The 25,921-nt window shown below is 45.4% G+C and overlaps 1 protein-coding gene across 1 annotated transcript in view; it reads right to left on the bottom strand.

Annotated features, from left to right (window-relative positions):
- Window positions 1–13,953: 13,953 nt before the first annotated feature.
- LOC129122893 (uncharacterized) overlaps window positions 13,954–25,921 on the bottom strand; it is a 45,138-nt gene continuing 33,170 nt past the window's right edge. Inside the window, exons 5-6 of the mRNA XM_077182744.1 lie at window positions 18,189–18,289; window positions 13,954–17,835 (exon numbers count right to left, since the gene is read on the bottom strand). Of these exons, the coding sequence (XP_077038859.1) occupies window positions 17,805–17,835; window positions 18,189–18,289 (132 nt within the window). The 3' untranslated portion in view covers window positions 13,954–17,804. The remainder of the gene's footprint in view (window positions 17,836–18,188; window positions 18,290–25,921) is intronic.

Raw genomic sequence — 25,921 nt, 5'->3', positions numbered from 1 at the left:
AAACAGCGCGCAGGGAAGTTGCCAATGGCAATGCGCGAGGAAGCGAGGAAAGGGTTTAGGGTTTCACTCCCCACAATCGCGTTGTCAGGGAGTCAAGAGCAGTCGGAAAAAGGAAAACGTCTTACTTGCCTAGTCATGCTGCCAAGGCTCAAGAGTCACAGCTGCTAAGCGAGCTTTCCAGGAGAGGGACTTTGCTAGATTTGTTGTTTATGAATAGGGATGGGCTGGTGGGAGATGTGCTGTTTGGAGGCCTCCTGGGGCACGGTGATGATGAAATTACAGTGTTCTCTATATTTGGTGATATCGGGAGGAACGTCAACAAGACTTTTCCGCTGGACTTCAGGAGGGCAGACTTTGGCCTGTTTAGGAGACTAATTCAGAGTTCCTTGGGAAGCAGCCCTTAGAAACAAAGGAGTTCAGGAAGAGTGGGCATGCTTCAAAACAGAGATCTTGAGGGCACAGGAACAGACTGTCCCTGTGTGCCCAAAGAGGAGTTGACGAGGAAAATGTCCAGCCTGGAAGGGCAATGAGGTTTTGGAAGAACTTAGAAATAAAAGGAGGATGTATCAGCTTTGGAAGGAGGGTCAGGTTTCTCAGGAACTATTTCAGGGGGCTGCTAGGGTACACAGGGAAAAAATTAGGGAGGCCAAAGCTCAGTTTGAACTTAATTTGGCAACTTTTGTAAAGGATTACAGATATAATAATAGTAAAAGGAAGGGAAGGACCAGCTTTTGTTCTCTTTTGGATGCAGGAGGGAACTTAGCACCTCTGCCTTCTCCTCATCTGTATTTACTCAATGCCTTCTTTGCCTCAGCCCTTAGTGGACACACAGCTTGTCCTCAGGACAAGTGAACTCCTGGGCTGGTGGATGGTGTCAGGGAGCAGAATGGGCCCCCTGTTATCCAGGAGGAGGCAGTCAGGGAACTGCTGAGCTGCTTGGATGCTCATAAATCTGTGGGCCCAGAGGGGATCCACCCCAGGGGGATGAGGGAGCTGAGAGATGAGCTTGGGAAGCTGCTCTCCATCATTTACCAACAGATCTCTCACCCTTCATGGGCATAAGAAGGCCGGAGCGGAGACATTATTTTAATTGAATTTATTATTGTTAAAAACGCCAATTGCTTGTTTTTAAAATTTTTAAAAGTTTAATAGTAATAAAATGGTTATAAAAATAGTAATACAATTAGAGTAATAATAATTTGGACAAACTGAATTAGGACAATATGAGACAATAAAGACCAAGAGTTACGGATGTCCGGGTAGCTTTTTCTGGGCAGCACGAGCCCGAAAAAGGACACCCATTAACAAAGGATTAACCTTAAAAACAATAGCCCGTTGCATATTCATACACTTCACACATGATGCATAAATTCCATTCAAACACAGGATTCTGTCTGGTCATAGTCAACTTCTTCCTCCAAATCCTAACAGCCCCTTCGAGGCTGGAAGAAGTTCGTTTCTTCTGATAAAAGGAAGATATGATAAGAGGGCCATAAATTCTTCTTCTCTGAAAGATTTAGGTGTCCTGTGGCTGTTATCTCACTGTGTGTCCTTTCTTTTTAAAAAGAGTATCCTACATAGCATCGTTTCTATTTTAACAATTTTCATAACCTAAAACTATATTTAACACAGTACTTAAGAGAATTAATACAGCACTACTTTCTAACACAACACATATAATATTCATTTTAATATTTGCGAAAAGCCAATCATAAAATACATGCACTTTTCACAATTATCAAACAAATCAGAGCAAGAGAATGGAAAGGACACGAAATCCTAAAATTGCACCTTCCCCACAGTGCTTCCTCTTTCCTGGGCTTCACTTTATCCCCAATTCCCTCCCTCCTCCCCACACAGTGGCACAGAGCGATGGGGGTGTTTTGGTTTGAAGGACAGGTGTCTGCTAAGGAAGGCAGGAGCCTCCCTGGCAATGGAAAATGCAATCCCCCTGCCTCTGCATTATTATAATTCAGAAGCTGAGGGTCTCTCGGGCCCAGACACGAGAACAGAGCCGCAGTTCTTTCCCGCTGTGTCCCCAGCGCCCACGGGCCCAGCGCGGCGCTGCCCCGAGCAGGCCCAGCCCCAGCCCCGCCCCTGCCGGCCGCGCGCGCTTTCCCCTCGCTGCAGCTGCGGTGGCGGCCGGCAGGGGCGGGTGCGGTGCCTCCCCCGCGGCTGCAGGGGGCGCTGTGGCGCGGGCTCGGTGCCCGCGCGGCGGTGGCGGCTCGGCCCGGGCCGGGCATGGAGGAGCGGCCTCGCTGCCAAGGCCGCGGCAGCCGGGCCCGGGGCCCTGCGGGGCTCTGGGAGCAGCGAGCGGGGCCACAGCGATGGCTCGGCACGCGGGGCAGGGGCTACACCTCGGGGTTTTTATTTTTGTATTGACCGGGTAACGCAGAGGTGTTTTAAAAGATTTGATTTTATCGTCAGTCTCGATGAAGAGTGAGAGCTAAGAGATGGAAGAGTCAATGTTATTCTAGTAAAAGATAACTTATTTCATGTTTACAATACCTTATAAATGTTTTTCAGCCTCTTACCTTGTGATAAATAATATGATTCATGCTAACAGCTGCAACCGTATCGATATTTTAGAAAATGTTTGTTAAAAAGCAGTAGAGGAAAAGGATGTGCAATTAGGGTCAGGAAACAGATGTTCTCCGATCTTCATGAGAACGTAGGTACAAGATGGAGTATTGAGATAAACAATATCCTAAAACAGAATCGGTCTTGGGATGAGCAAAGTTGGGACAATTCCAAATATGCAATCTGCAATAGTAGTCCCATCTATGAAATAATAAGACTTAGTTGGAACATAATGCTTACTTACATAACACAAAGGGTAATGCACATGCCCAACCTGCCAGGATATTCAGAGGGCAGCGAGGAAGACAGTGAGCCTTCCTCTGAAGAGACCCCCAAAAGGCCAAAAGACCCCTTAGCAACAGGCAGAGCATGGACTGTGCAGTGCAGTGACAGAGATTGCAGGAATCAAAAACGGGAGGGGATTTACAGGAAAATATTGATGAATATGTATTAGCATACAGTGTATAAGTTGTGTTTGGATCCTTTTGTCCTTTGTACGTGAGGCAGGATGAGAAAAACCCTCCCTGTACCCCGACTGATTTTGCTTATGCTTTATCCAAACCACTGCCAATTTTTTTTTTTTGCATCTGCTTGATTTTTAATTGTATAATTTTATATAAAATTGCTGCTCAATTAAAATTGGTGCTAAATTCTAATTTTGTGGTTTATTAAATTAGACATATAGGGACCTCATTCATAACAATTTGGTGCCAAAACTCAGGAACTCCAGCCCTGGGAAGGACGGCTAGCCTTGGGAAGGGGCTCCACACCAGTTTTTAGGTGGTCCGGAGGTCAGACCAGACTCACTTGGAGAAGGAGTTCCAGTTTTGATAAAGCATAAGCAAAAGAAGCTCGTGGTAGGAAGCATGCAAAGGGGCTGCCTTAAGAGTGCCAGCTAAAGGTGAGAGCACCCATAAAACTTCGGTGTGCACAAAAATCCTTGTGAGAAAAGGAATCTGTGAGTATCCCGAGGTGGGGTGAAGGCAGGTGTGTGCTTGCATTTGTGTTTGTGTGTATGTGTAGGGTGCTTTTGATGTGACCTCACACTCCAAGGGCCGCAGTAGTCGGAGTCCTGCAAGGGGCTCGGCCGGCTAAGGAGAGGTGTTTGTGTGTTTGTGTGAGAGTTTGAGATGTGACCTCATCACAGAGAGAGTGGGCACCTCTGTGTGTGTGTTTGTGTGAGTGTTTGAGATGTGACCTCGTCACAGAGAGAGTGGGCACCTCTGTGTGTGTGTTTGTGTGAGAGTTTGAGATGTGACCTCGTCACAGAGCGAGTGGGCACCTCTGTGTGTGTGTTTGTGTGAGAGTTTGAGATGTGACCTCGTCACAGAGAGAGTGGGGAGCTCTGTGTGTGTGTTTGTGTGAGTGTTTGAGACTGACCTAGTCACAGAGCAAGTGTGGACCTGCATTTCTGTGTTTGTGTGAGTGTTTGAGACTGACCTAGTCACAGAGCAAGCGTTGACCTGCATTTCTATGTTTGTGTGTTTGAGATGTGACCTCATCACAGAGCGTGTGGGGGCCGCCGAGGGTGGCGGTTCTGCCCTCCTGGCTAAGGAAGGAAGCGACTGTTTTGTTCTCTTAAGGGTTTTGACCAGGCTCTGTAATTCCTGTGAGGGGGTGGGTGAGTGGATGAGCTGATCCAGCTGTGCCGTGCATGTCTAAAGGGTGAGTGAGTGTGGTTTAATTTTAGCAAAAGTAATAAAAAAAGGGCTTAGTAAGTGAGAAAGGAGGATTGTGGAGGCTGAAGCCAGAAAGAGCGAGAGGCAGGAGCTTATCGGGGTGAGTGGAATCAGGCAGGAACAAGTGGCTGACAAGAGATGAGCAAGTATTAGAGGGGATTAAACCATGAGTGAGAAGAGTAAGTGAGGATTTCCCAGGTACCTGGAACTCCTGGTTATTTACTGTTATAAGTTGCGGTGAGTAACCAACAAGTGAGTCCAAATAAAATGTGATTTATTAATTGATAAAGCAAGTGATAATAGGCAAATTACAGCACTGAGTGAAGCCAACAAAAGGCTTGCACCCACCCAGGAGCGCTGGGTGTAGCCGGGGAGTCACCGCTCCACCATCGGCCCACACCACTCCGCAGTTCAGTCCTCCTTTTTTATCTATTGTCGTTGGGTGTCCTTCCGGCGTTCTCTGCATCTGTGCCGAGAGTTGCTAGGGGGTCTTATTCTGCCTTCTGGTGTCGTCTGGATGAAGGCTCCCATCCTCTTCCTCAAGATCTTACAATAGCCTTTACCATATATAGGCACATAGCTACATATAGTTCCACATTGCTTAGTTAGCCTTTCAACATATTAGCTTCTGACATTTAGCGGTTTAAGCCTTATGACATTTATTTTGCAATATATTAGCCCGTTATTTTCATCTTGCAACATATTAGTTGGTTACATCTACCTTGCAGTTTTTTCTATTGTTGGCTTTTCCCCTTCTTATAGTCTTTTTAGCAACTTGATGAACAAACTAAGACATTAACTGATTACATTTACCTGCCAGAAACTAGGGCAAGAGAGGTGGCATCTTGTACCTAGGAGCGAGTGCTCAGGAGGGAGGCTCGCAGGGTTAGTCAGAAACAAGGGGATTCCTGAACAGGGTGGGGAGCAATTCTCCAGGACAGTCCCCTGGGCATGGTAGTGAACTTTTAACTGTTGCAACGTTTTTAAGAGGTTTGCATTAGCTTTTAGAAATGAACCCAATACTAGATCTTGAGGAGACATGATGGACATATTAGATGACTTGGAAAATTTAGAGCAAGAGCTACAAAAAGTTGTAGTAGATGACTTCGAAAATTTAGAGCAAGAGCTACAAAAATTTGTAGAAAAAGTGCAGGAACTGTTTGTATGCAAAGATTGTACGTGTATGAGGGTCAAGCATAGAGGAAGGGAAAGGAGAAGAGAGAGAGAAGTTTTTAGAACAACGAGAAAAACGCAGAAGGCTACTAACACCAAAGGATCCACAAAAGCATTGAGACATCAGGGTAATCTCAATTCTACCCCTAATGACTCGAGACCCACCTGTTTCTGTTGCCATGAGAAGGGACACCTGCAAAAATTTTGCAGGAAAAGGAAGCAGGATAGAAAGAGGTTTCAGGAGGAGTAGGGGTGTCAGGGGCTGTATTTAATGAGGACTGAAGCACCAAAAGAGCCCTTGATAAAATTAAGACTTGGTCCTCACAATAAGGAAATATTTTTAGTAGATACAGGAGCCTCCAGGACCACCATAAGAAAGTTCCCCCAAGGATGCAAATTAAGTCAGGAATGCATCTCAGTAATTGGAGTTGGGAGAGAACCGTTCCCAGTCCCTGTGATTAAAAAAGTACAAATTGAATCAGATGAAAAATTTGGGGTAAATGACATATTGTTATTACCATAGTCTGGAAATAATTTGTTAGAAAGGGATTTAATAATAGTCCTAGGAATTAGGATAACCGCCCGCCGGTCCATGAAAGAAAATTTGTAATCTGGAGATCTGGAGATTAGTGACACTGTATGGTATTCTGGTGAAATAGGAGAGTTAAATATTCAGTCCATTAGTGCTGAAATACAGCACAACCTCCCCTGAATTAGAGCTGAGAATGACAAATATAAAAAGCCCCGCTCAGTTTCTCTACGGGGTCCCAGGGGAAGAACTAATGCATGACTGCACAGAGCTCACAGAGCTACAAACAAAAAATGTGTCCAGATCTAAGAGAACAGGAGTTACAAAGAGGAGAAAAATTACTTGTAGAAGGATCATCCCGAGTGATAGATGGGAAAAGAAAATCTGGGAATGCTATAATTAGTGGAGAAAAACTAGAAGGAAAGGAATCTGGTCCCCTTAGCCCATCCTGGGCTTGCATTATTCTGTGTGTTGCTGTTAAAGGATTGGGAAGGGATCATTTACATGGACTTGAAATATGCTTTTGGAGTAGTACACACTTCTAGAAAGATTTGCAAAGAAAGGGGACTTATGAACATTCAAGGAGAAGGATTAATACACCAGGGATTGGTTATTCTCACTGTGCTTATTATGATACCCCTGGCAACTGGCAAAAACCATAAAACTGCATGGAAAAAAAGTTAAGAAATAGGAAGGGAACAAGCAATGCAGAAACAAGTGATGATTGATTTTCTCTCAAAACGAGAAATGCGAGAGGAAACAATGAGAAAATGACTCAAATTCCAAATAACTCAGAGCCCTGTGATAATCACTTGATGTAGGTCAGGGACAGGATGGACCCTGTGTTAGTGGCACATTCATGTGTTAGTGCTGCCTGTCACAATCACAGCAGCTTCACAGGTGTGTGTGTTAAAAATAGAAAAATGTGCTGGGTAGGGAAAAATTAAGGATTCAATAGACGAGCTCCTTATCCTTATAGCAATCAAATTTGTCCTCAATAGAAAAAATTTCTTTGAGAAAGATGAAAATGGAAACGACCCAAATATAAATATAAGAAGTGTAGCATTAAAGAAGAAAATAGAAGAAAAACAAAAGGAAACAAAAACTGATATAAAAAAAGATCACAGGAAAAGAATAGAGGACAAATAGTTAAAACAGTAGTAAAATATGGGGCTGTCTTGATAACCTCCCCTAACTGGCTGACGATGAAGCAAATCTCTGCCTTGAGGGAAAACAGCAGTGTAGTTATGGCTTTTTGGAAAGCAGAAGCACAGAATAAAACACCATATTTTTTCCTTAGCAGAATTAGCAGCCATAAAGAAGTTAGGGGAAAAAAAAGAAGGGGGGCAATAGATTCTCCCTGATGGTAGGACTAAAACCCTTAGCCAGAGAGACATCAACAGATTCACTGAGGAACAAGAGCACTTTGTGATCATTTTCTAAAATTTTATGGGTATATAGGAATATTAGAAATCAGAAAACAAACAAAAAGGTGTGGAGGACTCATCCCTCTGGGGGCTGCCATATAGTACACAGGCCATTTAAAAGGATCCAGATTGACTTTACCAATTACCCAGAGTGGGCAGGTGGAAATATCTATTAGTTATCAATTGACTCAGTGGGTAGAAGCAGTCCCTGCAGCTCGGGCTACAGCTCAAACAGTAGCCAAAATTTTGTTGAAGCCTATTATTCCAAGATTTGGATCACAATTTGAAGTCATAAAAGCAAATAATTTGGGTTTTTTATAGTAATGAATGAATGTTTTATGTAGTTTGGCCAAACTAAGTGGGTGAGTGTTTGATATGTGTGATTTGTTTTGTTTGTCAAAGTAATTGTGTTACAGCAAAGGGAAAACGTGCAATGTATACCAAAGGCTGGCTAAAAAGTATAGTTTATGTCCACTAGAAATTTTTATACAAGCTACTAATTGTAGGCATTGAATGTACCTATTGTAAGGAGAGGTGGTATTAACATTGTCACAGGGGTTACCCACCATCAGGGTTGTGTCCAGAGTGTAAACACACTGACACACTAGTGAGCTCAGTTGGAACATACAAACAGCTTGACTACAGATGGAAAACTTGGTAATTTCATTAAATTTTAACCTCTGCTCAAACACCAGCTTGCCATCAATTCTGGAATCACTGGGGCGAGTAACCCCGCTGTGTTTGGAGACCGAACAACATCATAAAGAACGAATTCAGCATCTCCTGAGACACTGGGATCAGGGACTAATGCCATCAACAGAGGCCCAGAAAGAAACAGACCACTGGATGTGTGCTGGGCATGGCCCAGGCTGTCCCCCATGGGCTTGTATTGTCTGTACAGTTTAACTCGTGGTGGAAAGTAACCGAAATAGAACAAGGGGAAAATCAACTGCTTTGTTTAACCTGCTTAAATCGCTTATGTGACCAGCTTACAATAGCATGCCTTATCAGTGATTTTATAGGAACACCTTTAAGTATTAGGGATAGAACCTTTCATGCAGCTGTTCAATTAATAGAAAACAGAGACCAACGAGTTTTAGCTGTAATAGCCTATGAACAGGCAAGAGAGCAAGTGCACCATTCTGTGATAGATGGTTGTGTTATCACTGACAGCTCTTGGGGGGAGGAAATTTATGAGTCACCATAGATTTGTTTCCACTACAGGTAGGTGGGCATTGCAGGTGTGTTTACAGGTGGAAAAGATGATTTATCTCCAACATCAGAGTAAAAAGCAACCAGTAAGTTAGATCTTATAGCAATTTTTTTTTCTTTATGGCTTAACTAAATTGTTTTAGTATTATTTTATAGAAAAGAGTGTTAAAAGATTACCTGTGGTTGGCACGTCTCCAAAGCTCCTTTTATTTAATAAAAAAAGAACTGTCAATAAACCCAGGGAAAGCGATAGGGCTGTGCCTCCAGACTGTAAGGATCCTGTGCCATCATCCTTGCACCCAGGTGGGCTACACAGAAATGGCATCCTGTGCTATAATCACTGTATTGAGGGGTGCACACAGAAATGGCATCCTGTGCTATAATCACTGTATTGAGGGGTGCACACAGAACAGCATCCTGTGCTATAATCACTGTATCCAAGGGGTGCACACAGAACAGCATCCTGTGCTATAATCACTGTATTGAGGGGTGCACACAGAAATGGCATCCTGTGCTATAATCACTGTATTGAGGGGTGCACACAGAACAGCATCCTGTGCTATAATCACTGTATTGAGGGGTGCACACAGAACAGCATCCTGTGCTATAATCACTGTATTGAGGGGTGCACACAGAAATGGCATCCTGTGCTATAATCACTGTATTGAGGGGTGCACACAGAAATGGCATCCTGTGCTATAATCACTGTATCCAAGGGGTGCACACAGAAATGGCATCCTGTGCTATAATCACTGTATTGATGGGTGCACACAGAACAGCATCCTGTGCTATAATCACTGTATTGAGGGGTGCACACAGAAATGGCATCCTGTGCTATAATCACTGTATCCAAGGGGTGCACACAGAAATGGCATCCTGTGCTATAATCACTGTATTGAGGGGTGCACACAGAAATGGCATCCTGTGCTATAATCACTGTATCCAAGGGGTGCACACAGAAATGGCATCCTGTGCTATAATCACTGTATTGATGGGTGCACACAGAACAGCATCCTGTGCTATAATCACTGTATCCAAGGGGTGCACACAGAAATGGCATCCTGTGCTATAATCACTGTATTGAGGGGTGCACACAGAAATGGCATCCTGTGCTATAATCACTGTATTGAGGGGTAAGAGTGGAGATTGGCTCAGCAGAAATGGTACCAGCAGTGAGGTTCCAGGACACAAACTCTGCTGCTGAGAAGACAATCTCAGCCCTTGGCTGCAGCCCAAGGGGCCTTGAGAGAGGTAGAGAGTCCAGACTCCTGAGGTACCTGGGGCTCCTGACGTGTATCCTGATACCCTGTGCATCTAGCAACCCCTGCAATAAAACAATAAATGCTGCCACCTCATATGGGATGGCCACAATTCAGTGACTGTTCTCACAGTACATCACTCTGTTGATGCTGAATGTTACAACCAGACAAATTTACAAACTTGCCACAGAAATGGCCGAGCCTGTTGGGGAGGAGTTAATCTAGGACTGGGCCAATGGACACCTTCTAGCCCAGACTGCCCCACAGAGGGAGAATTCCTTTGTTTCCCTAAAAGAGAAGAGTGGGGAAATTCAGAACAAAACCAGCAAGGTAAGAATAAATGGGAAAATCCAAGGTTGTTGTATAACCAATGAAGGCAGCAAAATAGCGACTGGGATTTGCCAACCTCAGGTAGAAATCTTTTTGTAGACTTAATGCAAAAACTCACAACCAAGTTGGGTTCATCAAGATCTTGGATTTGTGGGGGAACTCAGATGGCTGAAAGATGGCCATGGAGGGGCGAAGGTCTAGCTCCAGAACACTTTTAAAAAGGGAATTACACCCAAATTTCTGAGAAAATAAAACAGCCTGGAAGGTGGACTTTAAGTCACCAGGTAAGTGGAGCAGTTTGTGTAACTTGAGAAGGAAAGAACTATACCAAGAACCAAAGAGGTGGGACATACCCCCTGTAAATATACCTTAATTGTAAATTCAGGTAATAGAACTGTGACCTGGTGGCCAAACAAAACCAATGGGTATTGGAGAACAACAAAGAGAAAGGATTGCAAGTGGGACAGTCAAATTAATCTGTGCTGGTACAATAGTTCTGGAGCTAGCCCTTACCATTCCATAGAAAATATAGATCTCTGTTGGAATCAACCAGACAATATAAGTGAACATGGAAGGCCCCTGATGGGCTGTATTGGATTTGTGGAGTCAGTTACCCCAGAGATGGAAAGGGACCTGTAGGTTAGGAGTTATCCCACCCTCCTCCTGCACCCTGCCGTGGTCCAAGGGAAATCCACTAGAGAAACCCCCCTTGATAAAGCCATGGGCAATATCAAGACAAACCTGAACCTTTTGATTAGGGACAGCTATAAATGGAGTGAAAATGAATGGCACACAGAAAGGATCATAAACTTTTATGATCTGGCTATTTGGGCTCAAAACAGATCTGGGGAATCAAACTATATGTTAAATTGGTTGATAAGACTGGAAAAGGTAATTGAGGTCAGTTGGAACAAAACAGCTGCCCAACAAAGGATGCACCTCCTAGTAACAGTCTAGCAGAGCAGATTGGCCTTGGACTACCTAATGGCTGAAAAAGGAGGAGTTTGTGAAAAATATAACACATCAAAATGCTGTCTAAAAATAAATAACAATGGAAAGTATTGATCAAAAGCGAATTATACCTGTTAAAAGTTGGATCCACTTTGGGGAAGTCTGGTGGTTTATACTAGCTGGACTCATCATTGGAATTGTTGCCTAGACCATTTTTTATCTCCTGCGTTATGTAAGTGAAAATAGCACATATCGAATTTGATCAAAAAGAGAAATGAGGGAATGTGAAAACCTGGATTTTTGGGGATGTAGAAGATACTGAGATTCAGTCTTTTAATAAAAAGCATGAACCAATATGATCAAAAGAGAAAATGGGGAAAATTGTGATAAATGAATGTGATTCGTGCTAACTGCACTAATTGCAACTGTACTGATATTTTAGAAAATATTTGTTGAAAAGTAATAGAAGAAAAGGATATGTAAATAGTGTCATGAAACAGATGTTTTCAGGTGTTCATGGGAAAATAGGATACAGGATGGAGTATTGAGATAAGCAATATTCTAAAACACAATTGGCCTTGGGATGAGCAAAGCTGGGACAATTCCAAATATGCAATCTGCAATAGTAGTCCTATCTATGAAATAAGAAGGCTTAGTTGGAACATAATGCTTACTTACATAACACAAAGGGTAATGCACATGCCCAACCTGCCAGGATATTCAGAGGGCAGAGAGGAAGACAGTGAGCCTTCCTCTGAAGAGACCCCCAAAAGGCCAAAAGACCCCTTAGCAACAGGCAGAGCATGGACTGTGCAGTGCAGTGACAGAGATTGCAGGAATCAAAAAAGGGAGGGGATTTACAGGAAAATATTGATGAATATGTATTAGCATACAGTGTATAAGTTGTGTTTGGATCCTTTTGCCTTTTGTACATGAGGCAGGGTGAGAAAAACCCTCCCCATACCCCAATCGATTGGTTTTGCTTATGCTTTATCCAAACCACTGCCAATTTTTTTTTTTTGCATCTGCTTGATTGTTTCTAATTGTGTAATTTTATATAAAGTTGCTGCTCGATTAAAATTGGTGCTAAATTCTAATTTTGTGGTTTATTAAATTAGACATATAGGGACCTCATTCATAACAGTGTAGTCACTTTTGTTTTATTCTCTGTGAGAGGACCCAAAGTTGGCAAAGCTTTGCTAAGCTTTGCTGCTCCCTCCTCTCCCTGAAAAAACCGAGTCTCACAGTTTCCCGTGTTGTGGTTTTGCTGCTGGTCAATCACTAGTGCACTCATTTCCTGCTGTGAGAAAAGTTTATGAGAAAGTGACAGCAGGCTTAAAACTTTAAAAGGGTATGAAGAAAATTTTATTAATAGTAATTAAAAGAAAAAAAAATAGCAAGAATTAAAGCAAACCCTTTAGAAAACTTCTAAAACTTCTCCTCTTCCCACAACTTTTTCTTTTCCACTGACAAAGTAAAGAAACAAAACCAAAACTTTCCAGTTAGTTTACTACCTCTAAAAAATTTTTCTTCAGTTCATTTAGGGAGAGAAGTCCTTCTTGTTAATGTTATGGAGACTTCTCCCCAAGAGGAAAGAGTTTTCTCCTGGTTCCTAATTTGGTCACAAATAGCAGCTGCCAAGGGGAATTTATCGTGAAGCTTCTCTCATTTTCTACATCCTTCCTACAGCTTGTTTATTGGTCATGCTGACTTATGGGGTATTGTTTTAAAGATGAGCTGGTTAGAGGCAAAACTTCTTATTATTTATTTCTAAAATCATCTTTATCCCTGGGAACAGAGATTTTCTCCTGGGAGTATGGGATTACTCTTCTCTCTTTCTCTGTGCAAACTTCTCATGGGATTACAGCTCCTTCAACATCTGCTTACTTTAGTGTGGAGGCCTATGCTGGATATCAATTTGAACCCTTCATCTCCCCATAGTTTTATGCATTATAGGGAAAAAGTGTCTTTTCTCCATAGCTTATAAGGGGATTTCAGCTTTAAAATCAAGGCATCTCCTCATCCCTCCCATCTGGGACTTAACTTCCTCCTCACTGACCGTGATGTTTCCACGTTTTTCTTTTACCCGTTTGTACCTTGCTCTTTTCTCTCACTCGAGGGAGGACAGAAGCACGGACAGGGTTTGTGTGGTGCTTGGAGCCTGCAGGTGTTTGCCCTGACCCCGTTAGAGACGCGGAGCTGCGGCTGGGGAGCGGCTCCGATCCGCTCCGCCCGCCCAGAGCTCAGCAGCAGCAGCAGCAGCAGCGCTCGGGGCTGCGCTGGCTGGGACAGGGGCGGCTTCTCCTTCCCCTGCCCGCTGGCTGCGGGCCGCTTCTCTGGGCTACAGTCCCGATGCTGGCCTGGGGCTGCTCCCGGGGCTCGGCTGGGCCGGGCTGGGGCTGCAGCAAGCAGCGAGATGAGAGCAAGGCCGGCTCCGTCCTGCCCGCAGCAGCACCGCCCTCGCCCTCGCCCTGTCCCTGCCCGGCTGCGGGGCTGGGGGGAAGGGGCCCAGCCCGGGCCGTGTCAGCGCCCGCCCGGCTGCGCCGCCTCACTGCCGGCCCGACGGGGAAGGGGAAGATCGCGGTTCCTTTGGTCTTCATCAGGGTCTTTCACAAAGGCCTGTTCAGTTCTTAGTGGTTCAACGGACTCTCAGTTAGACAGAAACAATTTTTATCACTTCTCTAAATTCTTCCCATGTCAAACTATGACTCCCTGTAATGCTCTCTTGCCCTCAGACAGTTTAGCTTCTGTGAATCAGCTTGAAAATATGACTCAGAAAATACCTGAAATAACCTGAAAAAACCACTGTTCCCTCTCCTGGTAAAATGTAGGAGTTTAATAGGAGACAAAGACAACAAAGCAGAGGCTACAGCTGGATGTGTCTTGGCCCTCAGCCAAGAGCACACCTGCTGGTTTGGAATCACCCTTTGTACAGCATTTCTACTGTATCTGCCTGGTGCATATGTAAACTTTTCCCCAACACCTGCTGGTTTGGAAATAGGCTTTATACAGCATTTCTATAGCACCAGCCTGGTGCATATGTAAACTTTTCCCCAAACTAGTTTACATGCCCCAAGAACTGCTTTGCATAACACCTGCTCGGGTCCTGCTTTTTAGAGCATGCACATTTCTTGGTTGTGGTTTTAGTCCATTTTATCATCACCTTCAGTTCTTGGGCCTGGGTCCACGCTGTCTTCAGAAGATGAGTGCTGATAGCTGGCATCATATATGCCTTGGATATTATCCCAACCAAGCAGGCATTTTAACACATGCATATCTATATCAGCTATTTCTAAGTTTTAGTTAGCAACAGAAATATAAACTATATCTTTATAGCAAAGTCACTTTAACACCACACATACAGAATCCATTTTAATAGTTGCAAAAAGCCAATACTATAGTATATATCTATAACACAGTGTTCATTTTTTAACACTTTACCTGAAATCATTTTTTTCCAGTTGATTTTGATGTTGAAACCATTCCCTGTACTACTCTCCATACAAAGAAATCTTTAGACATGTTTACTCTTGCTGCTAGTAGAAGAGAATTTCAGTCATTTCTGCAGTTTGCAGTAGTAGTCTCAGTATTTGTGTGCTTCAGTAGTGTTCATACAGCCACACTTCATGAACAAATAGAATTGCCAAAAAACAAATGTTTCAAGTTGGAACTAAAGAGTTTCTGTATTTTATGTCCCTTTGTGTGTCAGAGAAGATTTGGGCTTAAAAGATGAAAATTTGCCTCTGTTAAAAACAAAGAGAAATTTTACTTTTGTGGAACCCTAATTTTACCTCAGATGCCTGTGACTCCTTCTTGGATTTTGATGGATGGCCTGAAGGCACCCAGGGGCTGCAGGTTAGGACTGCTTCAGAAATCCTTTGGGCTTGGAAGGATCCTTCTACCTAAGAGCTGAATGGGCTGTGCCAACCCCAGAGCGAGAGGGACTCAAGGCAACAGAATTAAAGGCTGGTGAGAGAACCCAAAGAACAGACTGTAACATGCAGACCAGGTGAGAGAGAGCCAAAGATTGAAGACATCCAAAAAGTGGAGTCAAGCTTCCAGCCAGCTTGAAGATTAACCAACACTTTGGGCAGGGAGTCTGAACTGTATTGTTTATTAATGTAATTGTCCTGTTTTAATAGATGAGAATTACAAGCATCTGTTGAGGAAACCATAACAGGTTTCCTTATGGGCAGTTTCCTCAAGGACCAACAAGTAGAGTGAAACAAGAAATAGAGGGCAAGACCAGGTTGGCCCCTGTGTTCACCACGAAGAAGATTCCATAGCCCTGCTGTGGGCAGCAATCCCATATCCATGGTAAGGTGGGGGCAAGAAAGGCACCCCAGAGCTCTGCCATTGCTCAGCTGTCTTGTAATACAACAGGGACCAGAAGGCAAGACTGAGTTGGCCTCTGCACTCAGCACTAAGATACACCTGCTATGAGTAGCAACCCCATGGGCACAGTAGATGGGCTCAAAAAGCCACACCAGAGCTCAGTGATCCCATTCTGTCCATTCCAAATAAGTCTGTCTAAGGAAAACCTGAGATTTTTTTCCTTCTCTTCCCACTGTCCTCACCATCATCAACAGATGCTACAATGACTCATTAAAATTTTTTTGAGAGATTTTCAGAATTGAAAATGGCAGCTAACTCTTCAAGGCAGATGACTCATAGGAAAAGGACGGGGTTTTTTATAGATGAGCATTGTGGTTGTGGCTCTCACAACTGAGAGACAGATATTATGTGTACATTAGGAGAAGTTCTGTAGCTGTAGAGTGCTGTCACTGTAATATCTCCCCCCACAGTCCCCTCTCCCTCCCCCTTGCAGCAGCCCCAGCAGCCTCGGGGCATTTGGGGAGGGCCGGCTCATTACCAGGAGGGGCCACAGGACAACACCTGAGCTCCAATCAAGGTGTAAGGAAGTGATCTCCACCTGGGGAGGGCAGAGAAGGAGCTGACTGACAAAACTTTGGGAGGGGCTGAGGGTATAAAAGGCAGAGCATCCATTTGGTAAATGAACAAATGGCTGACACTCAGAGACCCCCCCCCCCCCACCCCGAGCTGTAGTTTTTCCTTATTCAGTCTGTTGTTATTTTTTTAAGGTTAAAAAAACCTTTAAGATTTTAAAAGTGAGGGTCCTGTCTCACATCTTCCAAGGACAGTCCAGAAGTGTCAACTTCAGGCCAGTTTGTGATGATTTCCAGGAGCCCAGGGTGAATTGGATTTCCCATTTGAGCTTGTCGTATAATGTTATAAATAACAAATATAGGTATTGGCTTCTGCATTTATGTACAAAACTAACTTTTGTTTTGCAAGTTATTATTGATCACAAAAATCCTGATATAATACAATTTGTAATTACTGGTTTTGATAGAGTATAACCTGTCAGTTTATCTATGCACCCTATAGCTTTTATAAATAGTGGTGTAATAGACACTATCTTAGACCATAGCATAATAGAGACTGTGTAATGTTGGATTGATTTTCTCATGTAACTAACTCAGAAAATGGTGTCAAATAAGGTGATTTCCCACATTCAAGGAGTTTCTAATCAGAAAGACAAGATAACAGAAACAGAGCATAGGAAATAAAAAGATTTTATGGACCCTTGTTATCAGGGAGTGAAAATACAAAACAATGGAACCACAAGAAAAAAATTAAATATATTAGTTTAAGGTACAACATGGCCTGAAGACAAGTCAAAAGTTAAAAAAAACCAAACCAGTACGTAAATTGAAAGTTAGGTTTGAATTCTTAAAAACTTGTATAAATATGCATGTAGCTCTAATATGTAACAGTATATAGAAAACATAGTTTAAGTTAACCCTATGCAAGCAGACAAGCATCCCAGGGCAGGACTTTAACCCTTAATTAACTTTCATAAAAAGTGTAAATTGTGAGCCGTATTTCCCACATATAATGAGGGCAATGCAGTCACTGCAGGCAGCAGCGGTGGCAGGATGGATTGCAGAGACTTTTCCTTTGCAGCCCCAGCCCAGCGTTGGCACTGGGCATGAAGAGGCACTGAGGTGACCCTGAGAGGGAGTGCAAGGCACAGGGTGCAGCTGAGGAAGGACAGCGCTGTGCTGGGCTCAGAGGTGAAGCTGGCACTGCCCAGTGTGGAGAAGCTCCTTTCTGCAGCCCCTGTTACAGGGGAGCTGGGGCCTTGCTGCAGAGATACGGCCGCTCATTGGAGCAGTTGTCACTCCTCAATCTCCTGTCAGCCAGGTACGCACACTCAAAATTATCAAAGATGGGAACCCTGCAGGGAGGAGCAGAGCCAGTGCTGGCTGCCTGGTGCCTTAGGTTGGAAATAGGGGTATTTTATTCCTATCTGTTAGAGGAGGAACAGTTATCTTCTGTTAACTGGGCAGTTTTCTTTATCTCCTCCACAATCAATCCTCCCTCCAGGACATATATTCTGTTAATGGGCAAGTGAATGTCGCTGCATGGCTGATAAAATTCCATCACCCCATGGGGAGATGCTCTGCCCAGGAGGAGGAGCCAAGCATTCCTACCTGGACAGAATCGGAGGTTTGGAACACCACAGCAGCCTTTGCCCACTGCATTCCCAGAGGAGCAGCTGTCTTCACTGGATTCCCCTAGGAATCAGTCCAGGCCCATCTACACCATGACTGGACCTTCTGAGGAAAACTTCAGCCTTCTACAGGATCACGGATCCAACACAAGCACACCTGTAAGTGCAGGAGGGCTGGAACCACCATTGAATGGGACTGGTGCCAACACCCTGACACACAGGGTGCCAGGTAATATTTTGACCTGGCCAGTAGGGGTTTTTTTGTTCCTATGATTACATTTTTATTTTTAGTCCTCCTAGTCAAGAAGTCTTATTCCTAAACTCATATCTTTGCTGGAGAGCCTTTTAATTTCAAAATTATAATAATTCAGAGGGAGGGGAAATTGCATTTTCCATTTAAGCGAAGGCTCCTGCCTTTCTTAACAGACATCTGTCTGGGCAAACCAAGATACCAGGGGCAGCCCTTGTGCCCCTGTGCCCCCAGGCCCTGCCCGGCTCCCCGGCACTCACCGGGAGCTGTAGCTGCTGCCGTCCCCCCAGTGCAGGCGCTCGCCCCGTCTGCGCAGCCCGAGCCAGTAATCGACGTTCCCGCGGAGGTGGAAGAGCAAATCCTGCCCAGGAGAGAGGAGTGGGAGCTGCCCCGGCCCCTCGGGGGGACACGGGCCCGGGGCTCCCCCCGCACGCCAGGGCTCCTTCCCTGCAAGGCCCCGGCCCAGGGCTGCAGCCCCGGCCCTACGAGCACCGAGCCCGGCCCAGAAGCACCCCCAGGCTGCCCTCAGCCACCCCACACCGCCCGCAGCCCCTCACTCACCATGGCCTCCTCATCCTTGGCAATGGCCAGGGAGGCCCCGAGCTTGGAGCACCGTTCCTGACCCTGCTCCCAGGTGCTGTAATCCCGTGAGAAGTAGTAGCAGACCCCCTTGTAGCCAACCCAGTCATGGGGACAGCACAGAACCAAAAGCGGAGTTGCAGGTGTGACTGGAACCTGTGGTGCTGCAGGGGGAAGAGGAGAAGGTCTGAGGATTGCCCTGTGCAGGGAGCAGGGAGCCCGCTCTGCCCCGAGGGGCTGGGCCCAGGCTGCTGCCCCTCCCTTACCTGCCAGCACAGCCAGGGCCACCCCCAAAACCAGCACCAGCACCAGGAGCAGCAGAATCAGCACCGCCGTGCCCACGGGATGGCCCCTGAACCATTCACCTGGAGCAGGAAAGAGCTGCTGGCTGCCAGAAGCAGAGCCGGGCCTGCAATCTGCTCAGCCCATGGCCAGGGAGCAGAGCAGGGAGCCCTGAGCCAGTGTGGGCCTCACTCAGCTGGCAGCCAGAGAGCCAAGAGCCTGGCCACAGGCAGGGACACAGCAGTGGCCACAGGCAGGGACACAGCAGTGGGCACAGGCTGCAGCAGGAGAACTGCACAGCCTTGGGGGCAGCTGGGGCTCTTGCTTCCAGCCACTGATGGGGCCCAGCAGAGCACCAGGCCTCTGCCAGACATCGGGAAACAGCCACACACCTGCCAGCCCTGCCCTTGGGAGGGGACACTGTCCCCACCCTAGAGACCACAGGGGTGGCCCTGCACTCACCCAGGAATCTTCGGTGTCTATTCCCTGTTGCTGATCTGTTCTTCGGGGACTCTTTCACAGCTCCAGGAACGGAGCAGAGTTCACTCTCCTCCTGCTCATAGCCAGCATGTCTCTGCCTGGAACAAACAGCACCTTGCTCTCCAGACATCAGGAGTGCTGGCAGATCCTTTGGGAGCTCGGCCTCGGGAACAGCTTCACAGCCGCGCTGATGGCAGCCTGAAAGGGACACGGGGAGAGGTCACTGCTGGTACCGGCGCTGGGGGCTCAGGAGGGCGGTGGCAGCTGTGGCTGCGCTGTCCCCGCTGCCCAGAGGTGCGGCAGCAGCTGCGGAGACAAGCGCAGCCTCCGGGAGCTCTCGGTGCCCGCAGCCCCGGCCCCTGTGGCTCTGCAGCCGCTGCAGCCCAGCTCCGTGCCGGGCCGGGCGCTGACAGCGCCTGCGAGCTGCCGGCTGCTGCTGGCCCGGGGCAGCTGCGGCTCGGAGCCCGCCCCTGCCGAGGGGCAAGAAGCAGCAGCCCCGGGCTGCTCACCATTGTGCCCCGCATTCCCTGCCCCGGCGCCTCGGAGCCCGGGCACACCGAGCGCCGGCACGGCCGCTGCGGCTCCCTGCCTGTGGACACGGAGCGGGTCCCGGTACCGAGGGCAGCGCCGAGCAGCCTCGGCCCCGGAGCAGGCAGGATGCGGCGCTTTGTGCCCGCACTCGGCGCCTGCAGCGCTTTGGGCTCTGAGGCCCGTTCAAGTTCATCCCGTGCCAGCCCCGAGCCGGGCACGGACACCTCCCCCCGAGCAGCGGCCCCGAGCCCGGTGCCGCACGGGCGGGATCGGTCCCGGGCACGGAGCAGCCGCCTCCGTGCCAGCGAGAGCAGCCGGGATGAGCCAGCGCTGCCGCGGCACCGGCTCCATGCCGGCCATCGGGGCAAGGAGGAGAGCGCGGGCAGCCGCTCCCTCGGCGAGCCCAGCGCAGGGGGGACACGGGGGAAGCCGCCACCAGGAACTCGCCAGAACCCCCCAGCCCTCAGTGCGGCCCCACCGCCCACAGCGAGCCCCGAGCTGGGGCAGCACCGACCGCGGGTCCCACCTGGGCTGGAGCCGCCTCCGAGCTCCGCCGCCGCCTCCCCGGGCTCCGGGTGCCGCCGCAGCCGCTGCAGAGGGACCCGAACGCGGAGGAGTGGCGCGTGGTCACCGCCCGATTCACTGGGCCCGGACCCTTTCACCCTTTTCAAAGCCGCCAATCGCAGCGAGGAGAGGGGCGGAGCGAGCGGGGAGTTAAGGTGAGATGAGCTGTGCCCGGTCGGTCCTGTCTGTGGAACACCGCGGTCAGGAAAAGCCCTCACGCAGGAGGAGCCGGAGAATAAGCGCAGCCCTGGGGCAGCCGCTCCTGGGGCTCTCAACAGGGAATTCCCGCAGGGATTCTTGGGCTGGGCTGGGCAAGGCCAGGTGCCCGGGGCCAGCAAAAGCGCTCAGTGCCTCTGCTCCTGGCCCTGGGCAGGCAACAGAACACAGCAGGAAAGGCTCGGGGCTCTCAATAGGGGCAGCCAGAGATCTCTCACCCATCATGGGTGTGATAAATGCATGTATTTTATGATTGGCTTTTCGCAGGTATTAAAATGAATCTTATATGTTTTGTGTTAGAAGGTAATGCTGTATTAGTTTTCTTAAGTACTGTGTTAAATATAGTTTTAGGTTATGAAAATTGTTAAAACAGAAACGATGCTCTGTAGGATACTCTTTTTAAAAAGAAAGGACTCGCAGCGAGATAGCGGCCACAGGGCATCGAAATCTTTCAGAGAAGAAGAATTTATGGCCCTCTTATCTTATCTTCCTCTTATCAGAAGAAATGAACTTCTTCCTGCCTCGAAGGCGCTGTTAGGATTTGGAGGAAGGAGTTGACGATGACCAGACAGAATCCTGTGTTTGAATGGAATTTATGCATCATGCATGAGGTACATGAATATGCAACGGGCTGTTGGTTTTAAGGTGCTATTACCAGTATTGGTATTATAATGATTAATATGTGGAAATTCAATTTGTAAAGTTTTTTCAGGTAGGGTGTAAAGGTTGTGCTCTATCTTAAAATAATTTTAAAAGTAGGATTTAATGTTTGTTTTAATTTGGTTTGTTAATTTTTTTCGTTTTTGGAGTTGTGGATCGATTTTCAACAAGTTTATGAAATATAATTTAAAATTTTTTTTCTTATTAATTTGATGTGCTAGTAAGAGAAAACTGATGGTGGTTTTGCTTTGTAAGGCTGTATGTTTAATAGTACTAATATTTGTTATTATATTGTTATAAATGAAGTAGTATTGATTTTTTTGTCTAATTAATACTCTGTTTGGTTTAATTGTTTTAATGTTATAGTAAAGGTGAGTTGAGGTAAAAACAAGTTTAACATAACTCGTTTTGTAGGGTTTAAAATTGTTATTGCAGGTTTTTTTAGTAATGATGGGTTGACGTTTTTATGGTTTAAATTTTTTTAAATATTAGGTGTTATTATAGTGAGTTGTTTGATGTTATGTGGGCTATTTTTAATTTTTGAGGGAACGTTTTGCTAGGTTGTATTTTTATCCATGAGTTAGTTTTTTTTTTTTTTTTTTGCAATTTCTATGGGAATTTGTTAAGATTAATTGTTTTATTTTTAGGGGGCAGAGGACTGCTATAATTGTACTAAAAACTGGAGGTTTTCTATATAGGATGATGAGGAGTAATATTAACTGTAGATTTCTTTGATACTGAAGCTTAGTACAAAATCTGATTGTTAAAGAATTCAGAGTGTTTAATTGTTGAGGTTTAAAGGGTGTTTTAAGAAGATTGGGGGTTCAGTGATATAATTGGGTACAGGATTTGTTTGGTTGGTGACTGTACCCTCAGAGCTGTCAGGGTTTGGAGTTGGTTATTTTTGGGTTGGTATCAGTGTAGTGATTAAATAGGTTGTAAAGGGTTTGTTTGGGCTGAAATGGGTTAAATATTTGGTGTTTGAACTTGTTGACTCAGAGTAACTTAAACATTTGGTTTTGGTTGATTTATAGGTATCTTTGTGTTGTAAAAATAAGTAAAACTAATAACTGTTACTATATTTTTTTTATTTACCTTTATGTTCTTGTTTAGTTACTCTTGGTAAAAGGTTTTTTATGTATTTTAATGTGACAGTGTTCACAGGGGTCTTATGTTGAGGGAAGAGAAACATGGATCTGACTCCATGTTTCAGAACGCTGATTTATTATTTCATGATATATATTACATTAAAGCTATACTAAAAGAATAGAAGAAAAGGTTTCATCAGAAGGCTGGCCAAGAATAGAAAAGGAAGAAATGATAACAAAGGCTCTGTCTTGGACTCTCTGTCTGAGCCAGCTGGGCTGTGATTGGCCATTAATTAGAAACAACCCCATGAGCCAATCCCAGATGCACCTGTTGCATTCCACAGCAGCAGATAACCATTGGTTGCATTTTGTTCCTGAGGCCTCTCAGCTTCTCAGGAGGAACAATCCTAAGGAAAGGATTTTTCATAAAAGATGTCTGCGACATTTTAATTTTTTAATAAATTTATTGGAGTATTTATTTTTTGTGGTTTTTCAAATTTTTTCAGTACTGGTTAATTCTAAGGCACTAAATTGTTTTGTTTATACTTTGTTTGGTAAAGTTGGATATTTAGGGATGTTTTTTTAACATGATGGGTACTATGCCTTTGCTGAAAGAGCTCTGTGATATGAAGGATTTTTATAGTTTTACCATTGATATAAAAGTTGAGGTTTGCAGTTTGTGCAGGTTGGGGAGGGGATGCTGGGTGTGAACTGTAGTTTTTCTGTGTGCCTTACATCTGTGTGGTTGTGGTTTTGTTTGTGGAATTGTTAGTGTGGTTTTATGTGGGATATGGTTTTATGTTTTTGTTGGAATCTACTTAGGTTTAGTATTTGTGGAAATAGAAGTAAATTTCTTGTCTTGGGTTATTAAATGAAATGGATTTTTAATTTGTCTTGTCTCAGAGTTTTAAATTAAAACTGGAGGAGAAGTTGTAAATGTTGTAAGGTCTTGGCACTGGTTGGGAGCTGTACTTTCTGTGGCTTGATTGTTTTGTTATCTTCTATCTTAAATATTTTTAAGGTGGGATTTCTTGCATTTTTGATGAAGAACTTTTTAATTTCTGTGATGTAGAACTTTTTAATTTAGTGTTTTGAACGTCTGTGATGACGTTGTTTTGAATCTGTTTTATTTCTTTTTGAGTTGGTAATGACTAAATTGTCTATGTAATGTAAAATGAGTAAATTGTCTATGTAATGTAAAGTTCTTGACTGTGGCTGGTTTTGTTGTGGTGGAGATAAAGCTCCTGTTATAAAATATTGACAAATAGTAGGTGATTTTTTATTTTTTGCAGTAAAACTGACTAGTGATACTTTTGTAATTTTTTTAAATTGATGGCTGGAACTGAAAAGGCAAATGGAGGGGTATTTTTGGATGTAGTGGAATGTTGAAAATACAGTCTCAACTTGATGACAATAAGAGGCCAGTTTCTTGGAATTATTGAAATGAAAGGAAGTCTAGGTTGCAGGGGTCTCAGTTTTCTATTATTTTGTTGATTTTTTTAAAGTTGTGGAGTAATTTCTAGGAGTCAGACATTTTCATGTGAATAACAAACTCTGGGGAATCCTAAGGGCTCTTTGGGTTTGATGTGATTTTTTGGTAATTGTTAATTTATTAATTTTTGATGGCATTTAGTTTTTCCCCGTTGGAGGCTCCTGACTCCCTTGGACGGGGTTGTTCGTTTGCGATGATAACTTTGGAGCGGTCGGTGCTGCTGGGGCTCTCATTAGAAACTCCCTTCTGTTCCTGCTCCTCACTGGCCAGCGAGGCTTCCTTCTCTGCCGGGCTGGGGCTGTGCCCAGAGGGCCCGGACGATGCTCGGCTCATCCTCGGCACCGGGGCAGTCCCCACGAGCTCACTGTGCGCACACGGCGGGGCTGCTGTGACTCCTGTGGGAGCCCCACGGCGCTGCCGGGGCTCGGGGGCCGGGCTGCAGCGCAGGAGGAATCGCAGCGCCCTCCGTGCCCGTGGCCAGCACGGCTGGGACATTCCCTGCTCCACTGCCCTGCTCACACTGCAAGGGGGCTCTGGCTCTGCACTGGGGACACCTCCCACCCAGAGGCCACCAGCTGTGGGCTAAAGCTCTCGGTGCCATGCCTTGGTACACGGTTTGCTTCGTTAAAAGCACAGGCTCTCCGTGGATGTCTTGCTTAGCCACAATCACTGGCAATGCAGCAGTAATGGCTCTTAGTGGTTTGGGCTGAATTGCTGCTGGAGTGCTGCAAGCAAGAGCTGAAGCTGTCAGCTCTTGGTTACAATGTACTGAACTAATAGGGTTGGGAAAACGGAAAATCTAAGAATGATGGTTTTGTCTCTGCTTAGAATGAAAATGTCCTGTCCCTGTTGTGAAGTACTAGTGACCCCGGTGGGCAGAAACTGATGACAAAAGTTTGTTTAGAGGTATGGTAATGTAGCAGCTGTTAGTTTGCATCGTGCCCCGGGGGGTAATAATTCGGGGTTGCTCGGGAGATTTCTGGTGATTTTACAAATCGCATCTGCTCTGTTCGTTTGCGATGGAGCCGCCGTTCTTTGTTTTGTGTCACGGTGGCGCTGTGAGCTCTTGTTGAAGTTCCCGACAGAGGCTTCTCTGTTCTGTTAAACTTGGAGCGACAGCGATCGGTATAATGCCTCTTTTTTTGTGCTGAGGGTAAGTATCAGGTAATTTCGTATTTTTCTCTGCTTCAGAACAGTCTTTTTAAAAATGACTATTTTTTTACAGTTAAAAATGGCTCTTTACTGGGCTCTACCTGGAAAGCAGTGAGGGTTTCTTCAATAGTTTTGGTTTGAGCCTCAATAACTCTTTGGAATTTATTTCCCCGTGAATCTTGAGACCTTGTAAGTTGTTCCCCCAGTACAGGAGCTTGTATGGTCACGATGTGCTGTGGAGTGCAGAGTTACCACAAGCTGAGAGCATTCGTGGCACTGTTGGTGGCTGCTCTGGTAACAGAGCCCTTTGCCATTTATTGTTTGCATTAGAAAAGGCAAGGCTTTAATTCAGTGAGGATGTGCTGTTTCCTTAGGACACTGCTTCTGAACTGCTTGTGCCAAGCGATCTGAAAAGGCAAGATAAGGTTTGGTTGTGGCTTGTTGAATCAGAGAATCAGCGTTTTCATGGGTTCTTGCAGTTGTACAGTTAAAAGAGTCCTTCTGGCTGCATTTTTAATATCTCTTATTCCTGCTCTGGAAAGGGGTTCGGCTTGGTCTTCAGCTCTATGGTTTGGAGTATCTCTAGCTAATTGACTGATTGTTAGCTGGGCTTTGGGCTTCTAGCAGAGCTCTCCACTGATCTGTGAAGATGCTTTCACTGTTCCAAGTCCCACAGAATATATTGTGAGTTTGTTAAAATTACAGATGAAATGTTACAGCAGTCTGAAGGCGTTAGGTGATAAGAATCATATCTACTTCTCATCACGTTATTGAATACTGGGAGTTTAAGCTGTTGTCTTTAAAAGCTTTTCCTAATTTCTGAATATCCTAATGTGCTATAGGCTCCCACCAAGGATTAGCATTATTTTCCTTATATCGAACTGGCACAGCAAGGATTTTTCTATATGATGAATTAAAATCTTTATCTTGCACGAGTTTAGGTCTAATG

This window comes from Agelaius phoeniceus, chromosome 9 (genome assembly GCF_051311805.1).
Source record: "Agelaius phoeniceus isolate bAgePho1 chromosome 9, bAgePho1.hap1, whole genome shotgun sequence".
In the NCBI taxonomy this organism is placed as follows: domain Eukaryota; kingdom Metazoa; phylum Chordata; class Aves; order Passeriformes; family Icteridae; genus Agelaius; species Agelaius phoeniceus.
Note: the sequence above shows the minus strand (reverse complement) of the source record. Positions and strands in the feature narration are given on the sequence as shown.